The sequence below is a fragment of the Haliotis rufescens genome, unplaced genomic scaffold, assembly GCF_023055435.1.
Source record: "Haliotis rufescens isolate VD_foot unplaced genomic scaffold, xgHalRufe1.0.p SCAF_10, whole genome shotgun sequence".
In the NCBI taxonomy this organism is placed as follows: Eukaryota; Metazoa; Mollusca; class Gastropoda; order Lepetellida; family Haliotidae; genus Haliotis; species Haliotis rufescens.
In genome coordinates, this window is record NW_025963780.1 from 25,549,584 (window position 1) to 25,556,713 (window position 7,130).

At 47.6% G+C, this 7,130-nt stretch overlaps 1 protein-coding gene across 1 annotated transcript; it reads right to left on the reverse strand.

Moving 5' to 3' along the window:
- Positions 1-1,804: 1,804 nt before the first annotated feature.
- Positions 1,805-5,291, reverse strand: LOC124117101 (cylicin-2-like). The gene is made up of 2 exons (XM_048385665.1): positions 4,807-5,291; positions 1,805-2,951 (listed from the first exon to the last, which is right to left on the reverse strand). The coding sequence occupies exons 1-2, from the start codon at positions 5,289-5,291 to the stop codon at positions 1,805-1,807; spliced, it is 1,632 nt and encodes a 543-aa protein (XP_048241622.1).
- Between the last annotated feature and the right edge of the window lie 1,839 nt (positions 5,292-7,130).

The window sequence follows — 7,130 nt, forward strand, 5'->3', positions numbered from 1 at the left end:
CAGTCGTCACTTGTTTGTAAACATAACGGTCATTCGGTTGCGAGTTCAACTCCAAGCATGGTTGTGGCCACCTATTCACAGTGGGGAGTTTTGACTGGTGGCAGCGATAGTATAGAGAGCTCCGGGAACGTACTATCGCTGTGAGGAGCTTGCCAATAATTGGGATGATTGAGAAGAAAGATTCACATAGACGACCTATTTTGTGACGTAATACATTTTTGACGTCAGATTCAGTGACGTCAAAGTAGATAATGACGTCACCACCCATTTTGACGTCATGTGCCTGTGAGCTTCTCGCCACATGCTTTTCAGGGTTCCTACACGCTACTGTGTAATTCATGAATTAAATAACACAACAATACTCTTTTTGAAAGATTAAACCCCTTTTTACAAAGCAGTCTGAGCTCCACGACCACCGTTACTCCTTATATACACGTTCATAACACTGGCAAACACACATTCAAGCATTTATCTTTCTTTACATTCAACATGTTCAAAGCGGTGTAAGGCCAACTCATTCAACATTAATTCACCAGCACTGTGACTTGAATGAAACTGCCGAACAAATGTATATATCGTCGGGTCATAGGTTTTCGGACGTCACACGTTTTCGGACGGCCATGTTTCTCGCGATTACTCGCGCTACAACGGGAGATCTAGCACCACACTGACATTGCAAAAATTCAGATGAAGGCTCATATTTAGAGAAAGTTGTCTTTTATAAGTGATTGAGATGTTTTACAGTTGTTCACGTGATTATAGAGAAAACTACAAATGTTTCTTAAGCGTCCGAAAACCCACAACACGGGGATACTTGAAAATTGGAATTTGACCCCAAAAAATGCAAACGTTATCAAAACGTTACTGGAATGAAAACAATCGCCGAAACGCTGCTAACGTGAGGTCCAAAAGACAACCTTGATAACCGTATCAAATGTTTACATCATCGAATAACCATTTCTTGTTTGTTTCGTTTTTAGGCACCATCAAACATGGATGGATACTTTCTTTTGCCCGACAATTTACCTAAAAGTTGCGTGAAACCTTCTTGAGACTCACACACTCACCCTAAGTCTAAGCGCTGATTTGCGGTTGACTGAACGTGATCCTGTGTCTAAAGGGTGGTGTATAACGGTCGTTTAAATAAACTTACTATGGTAATCTGTCGTTGTCTGTCGGCGGTGTAATGTTTGCACAAATGACGATGGGAGTAGTCGTTAAGCGATATACACCTGGCTCACGCAAAAACGCCACTATTCGCGATGCAGTGAGGTACCGACCATATGACATTGTTTGGGGCAGAGATTGTTTTGAAATTTTGAAAATATGATTTGTTCTAGAAGTAGATGGAAAAAAGCATCATGACCCCACCCCTCCCCCAAAATAAATAAAATTAAATAAAAAAAATAAAAAATGTTCGCTTTCCTGAAAAAAAGATTGTTTTGAAAATAGTGCAACTTTTAGCAACAAATTACCTGTTCTGAAGCGGTGACCAAAACTAATGCTGTCCTTCTCCCCCCTCTTTCCCCTCCTTTCTCGTCATCCCCCTTCTTCTCCTCCTCTCCTCCTTATCCTCCTTCTCCACCTCCTCCTCCTTGTAGTCAATTTCTGTACCATGCATGTGCTGTTGGCGAACTATTCTCCTTCTCCATTCTCCTTCTACTTCCACAACTAGCTCCTCCTTGTCCTTCTCATTCACAACCTCCTCCCCCATCTTCGTCCTTCTTCTTCCCCTTCCTTCTTTTCCTTCTCCTCCACCTTCTTCTCCTCCTTGTCCTACTCCTCCTTCTCCCCTCCTCATCCCCTACTCCTTTTTCTCCGCCACCTTCTGCCACCCCTTGTCCTTCTCCTCCTCCCAGCCTCCCCCTTCTTGTCCTACTCCTTCTCCTGCCCTTTGCTTCACCTGCTCCTTGTCCCCCCCTTTCCTCTCCTCCTTGTCCTCATCCTTTCCTCTCCAACTCACCTTCTTGTCCTCATCCTTTCCTCTTGTCCTCCCCTTACCTCGCCTCTTCCTTGTCCTCATCCTTTCCACGCCCCCTTGTCCTCCTTTCCTCGCCTCCTCCTTGTCCTCCTCCTTTCCTCGCCTCTTCCTTGTCCTTCTCCTTTCCTCGCCTCCTTGGACACCCCCTTTCCTCGCCTCTTCCTTGTCCTTCTCCTTTCCTCGCCTCCTTGTCCTCCCCTTACCTCGCCTCTTCCTTGTCCTCATCCTTTTCTCTCCTTCTTGTCCTCCCCCTTTCCTGTCCCCCCTTGTCCTCCCCCTTTCATGTCCCCCTTGTCCACCCACTTTCCTCGACCCTTCCTTGTCCTTCTCCTTTCCTCGCCTCCTCCTTGTCCACCCACTTTCCTCGCCTCCTCCTTGTCCGCCCCCTTTCATCGCCTCCTCCTTGTCCCCCTCCTTTCCTCTCCTTCTTGCCCCCCCTTTCCTCTCCTCCTTGCCCTCCCCCTTTCCTCGCCTCCTTGTCCTCCCCCTTTCGTCTGCTCCTTGTCCCCCTCCTTTCCCCACCTCCTCCTTCTCTCCTCCTTTCCTCGCCTCTTCCTTGTCCTTCTCCCTTCCTTTCCTCCTTGTCCTCCCCCTTTCCTCTCCTTCTTGTCCTCCTCCTTTCCTCTCTTTCTTGTCCTTCTCCTTTCCTCTCCACCTCTTCTTCTTGTCCCCCTCCTTTCCTCTCCTTCTGCCCCCCCTTTCCTCTCCTCCTTGTCCTCCCCCTTTCCTCGCCTCCTTGTCCTTCCCCTTTCCTCTCCTCCTTGTCCTCCCCCTTTCCTCGCCTCCTTGTCCCCCTCCTTTCCCCACTTCCTCCTTCTCTCCTCCTTTCCTCGCCTCTTCCTTGTCCTTCTCCCTTCCTCTCCTCCTTGTCCTCCCCCTTTCCTCTCCTCCTTGTCCTCCCCTTTCCTCTCCTTCTTGTCCTCCTTTTCTCTCTTTCTTGTCCTTCTCCTTTCCTCTCCTCTCCTCCTTCCTGTCACAATATCTCCTCCTTCTTGTCCTTCTCCCCCTTTCATTTCCTCGTCATCCTCCGCCTCCTCATCCTTGTAGTCAGTTTCTGTGACATGCTGTTAGCGAACTATTCTGCCTGGGATGAACTGACGAAGCAGACATCAGAAGCATTTGGCTTGCCTCATAATTTATTCCGTGGCCTTGTGGATAAGGCGTCTGGTTTGTGGTTCGATCCCTGGTGAGGTCATACCAACATAAGTTAGCAGATAGAACTTGTTCTCACTCAGCACTCAGCCTGGCGCTCGGCATTGGGGGAGTGTCAAACAAGGACTGTTCGGCTCTGTATACTAAACTAAAGTGCGTTGGGTATCTATGTTAAATTGTAACACACATATGCACACGCATGCACGTATGCACGCACGCACGCGCGCGTTGACCCCATTTCACCACCACTTTATAAGCTATTGCCGAACTGTGAGGCTCTCGATAAGACTTCACCTTTCAGTGCAAGTCTTTCTGTTCATGAAGGGATCTTCACGAAATGCGTGTCCATTTCCATTGGAGCTTTGTGAATCATGAACACAATGTGGACATAGTGTTCATGAAGATTAGCTATCCATTGAGTCGATGACTTGTCTAAAGTTTATATTGTATTTAGTCTTCACGAGATTCATCATGAGATAGTTGTTTCAGATAAAGTTACTCTGATTTTCCCTCTATTTAGAATTCGATGTTAAGGTATATCCAGATATTTCGAACATGCATGTGGATCGCCATTACAATGTACTGTGTCTTTATGTCTCAAAGTGATTTAGTGCCTTGAATAATAATAAATAACCTGGGCCTCAAAGAACGGCCACTGTTTTCATTTAAATTATTGTGCAATTGCGATTTTATATTGCGTACTAATACCATCAAGTCAAGGTCAACTAATCGTCAACCTGGGCCTCAAAGAACGGCCAGTTTTTTTAAAATTATTGTGCAATTACGATTTTATATTGCGTACCAATACCATCAAGTCAAGGTCAACTAAACGTCAACCTGGGTCTCAAAGAACGGCCACTGTTCTTTTTTTAAATTATTGTGCAATTGCGATTTTATATCGCGTACCAATACTATCACGTCAAGGTCAACTAATCGTCAACAGAGACTCAACAGTATCAGGTCAAGGGGAACCAGTGGTCAACGTGTCCTCAACAATATCAGGTGAAGGTCAATAATCACCACCTTTGGTGCATTTAAATCAGGCCAAGGGTCAACCAATGACCACCTTTGGTGCATTTAAATCAGACCAAGGGTCAAGCAATCACCACCTTTGGTCTATTGATGTCAGGCAAGGCCTTAACATGACATCCGCAACTTCGTTCCAACTATGTCAAGCGAACGTCCACCTGTCACTAACGTTGACCCAATACACATTGCTGCCCTACATTCTGTAAGAAGGAGACTTGGTCAAATCTAGTATGTACCTACGTACGTTAATGGGTGGCATTCCACGTTTTGATCTTTAGTGAAGCAGAGAGCTGAAAACACACACACAGTTTTGAAAAATCTCAAAACAATGACACACTTATTTAGTTCAACGAAATATAATAACTACGGTAAGCCGTACGTACACTCTTTAAGTGCTATCATCAGCGACACAGCACTTGAATACAACGCTCACTGTGACACATGAGTGCTTCTTTCTCCCCAAGGAAGCTGTTGTTTGCACGTTAAAGTGTTTATTACCTACTAAATAACACTTTCACTAACATTAACTATGCAAATCAACCTGTGCATTCAACCTTACATCTGCTCACGTAATACATCGTGGACATATTTGTTTGAGGGTTTCATATTAGCCTGGCAAAAGGGCCTAGAGGAACTATATTGACCTGGGGCATGCTGTATTGGCCCGGAGCATGCTGTATTGGCCCGGAGCATGCTGTATTGGCCCGTTGGGCTGTATTGGTCTGAGGCAGGCTGTATTAGTCCGAGGCAGGCTGTATTGGCCCGGAGCATGCTGTATTGGTCCGAGGCATGCTGTATTGGCCCGAGGCAGGCTGTACTGGCCCGGAGCATGCTGTATTGGCTCGGGGCATGCTGTATTGGCCCGGAGCATGCTGTATCGGCCCGTGGGGCTGTTTTGGTCCGAGGCAGGCTGTATTAGTCCGAGGCAAGCTGTATTGGCCCGGAGCATGCTGTATTGGTCCGAGGCATGCTGTATTGGCCCGAGGCAGGCTGTACTGGCCCGGGGCAGGCTGTACTGGCCCGGAGCATGCTGTATTGGCCCGGGGCAGGCTGTACTGGCCCAGAGCATGCTGTATTGGCTCGGGGAAGGCTGTATTGGCCCGAGGCAGGCTGTATTGGCCCGGAGCATGCTGTATTGGTCCGAGGCACGCTGTATTGGCCCGAGGCAGGCTGTACTGGCCCGGGGCAGGCTGTATTGGTCCGAGGCACGCTGTATTTGTCCGAGGCAAACATCCAAACATGCACATAAAATAATATTCCAGCTGAGTTATTTGTGGAGACTTGTAATTGAGAAAACTGTGTCTTATTTTGATCTTGGTATTGATTCAGAGTTTATGGTCCACGCAGCTAGATTTGAAAATAAACCTGAACTTCATATACTGCTTCAAGCGGCATGAGCTGTGGCGTGGCGTGGCGTTGCGTGGCGTGGCGTGGCGTGGCGTGGCGTGGCGTTGCGTGGCGTTGCGTGGCGTGGTTGATTAACGTCAACGTTGCGTGGCGTGGCGTGGCATGGTGTGGCAGTGACGTGGCATTCTGGTGGCAGTGACGTGGTTTGGCGTGGCGTGGCCTGGCAGTGGCGTGGTTGATTAACGTCAGCGTTTCGTGGTGTGGTGTGGTGTGGTGTGGTGTGGTGTGGTGTGGTGTGGTGTGGCAGTGACGTGGCATGGTGGGGGCAGTGACGTGGATGATTAACGTCAGCGTTGCGTTGCTTTACGTGGCATGGCGTGGCGTGGCGTGGTGTGGCAGTGACGTGGCATGGTGGTGGCAGTGACGTGGTGTGGCAGTGATGTGGAGGTGTGGCATGGCGTTTTGTTGTGTGGCGTGGCAGTGACGTGGTTGATTAACGTCAGCGTGGTGTGGTGTGGTGTGGCAGTGACGTGGCATGGTGGTGGCAGTGACGTGGAGGTGTGGCGTGGCGTTTTGTTGCGTGGTGTGGCAGCGACGTGGCTGATTAACGTCAGCGTTGCGTATCGTGGTGTGGTGTGGCGTGGCATAGCCAGGTAACTGCTGAAAGTTGGTCTTATAGGAGTAGCAACAACCAAGCACATATAATGTATTCTTCACGCCCACCAGTCGTTGATACTCCACGACTCAGGGATTGATCTATAGACAGGACACTAGCACCCACTGTGCTCGCTATTCCCAGAGACGATACAGTTGAGGTGGTAACGCCCACAAACTGTACAGGTATACACATGGGGTGACGGCATCAGCATCGATCGGATCCGCGACGTCGGAGTACGACGGGACTAGCCGAATGACGTTCTTGCATGTTCCGGAAAGGGGCGAGTGGTCCCGAAATGACGTTGACAAGCTCGAGGTAAATGGGTGCTTATTCTGCACCAATGTTCCTTCGGCATAGGAACATAGCGGTTTTATAACAGGGTTTTGAGTCAGGTTTTAAAATGTTTGAACAGAGGAATCACTAAATACATGATAATATATTGAACTGTCAGTTGATTCACCCTGGCTATAATTATTAGGTGTTACTGTTCCTCGTGTAACACTATTGCCGTATACCCACAAACTACAATATAATTCGAGCGGATATTACATATTTCATTTATTGACCAGAAATCTGTTCACTTAAATATGAACTTTAATTTTAACCATCTCTACTGTGACAACGGTAGTCCTTCACTATTACTGTGGAATATATTTATTTTATGAAAATAAAACGAATACAAAAACGTCTAGAAACGTACACAAAAGCAAGTCTAGCTAGCTCTAGCTAGCTCTATTCCTATCGAGCGATGCCAAATCTGCCTTTGTCGGGGGTAGAATGTTTCTTGTTGAACGCTTCATTCAGCAATGTTACAGCTACATGACGGCGGTCTGTAAATAATCGAGTCAGGAGCAGAAGAACCAGTGATTGACAGCATGAGCATCAATCGACGTAATTGGGATACGATTACACGCATCATCCAAATCAGCGAGCCTGTTTGAGCCGTTTAGTCACATCTCACGA

Excerpts from the sequence above, each read along its gene's own strand:
- LOC124117101 (XM_048385665.1), bottom strand. The coding sequence starts at position 5,291 with ATGCTCCGGGCCAATACAGCCTGCCTCGGGCCAATACAGCCTTCCCCG. Across the intron at positions 2,952-4,806 it reads GCCAATACAGCATGCCCCAG|GAAGGAGGAGAGGAGAGGAA; the intron begins GTCAATATAGTT and ends ATATTGTGACAG.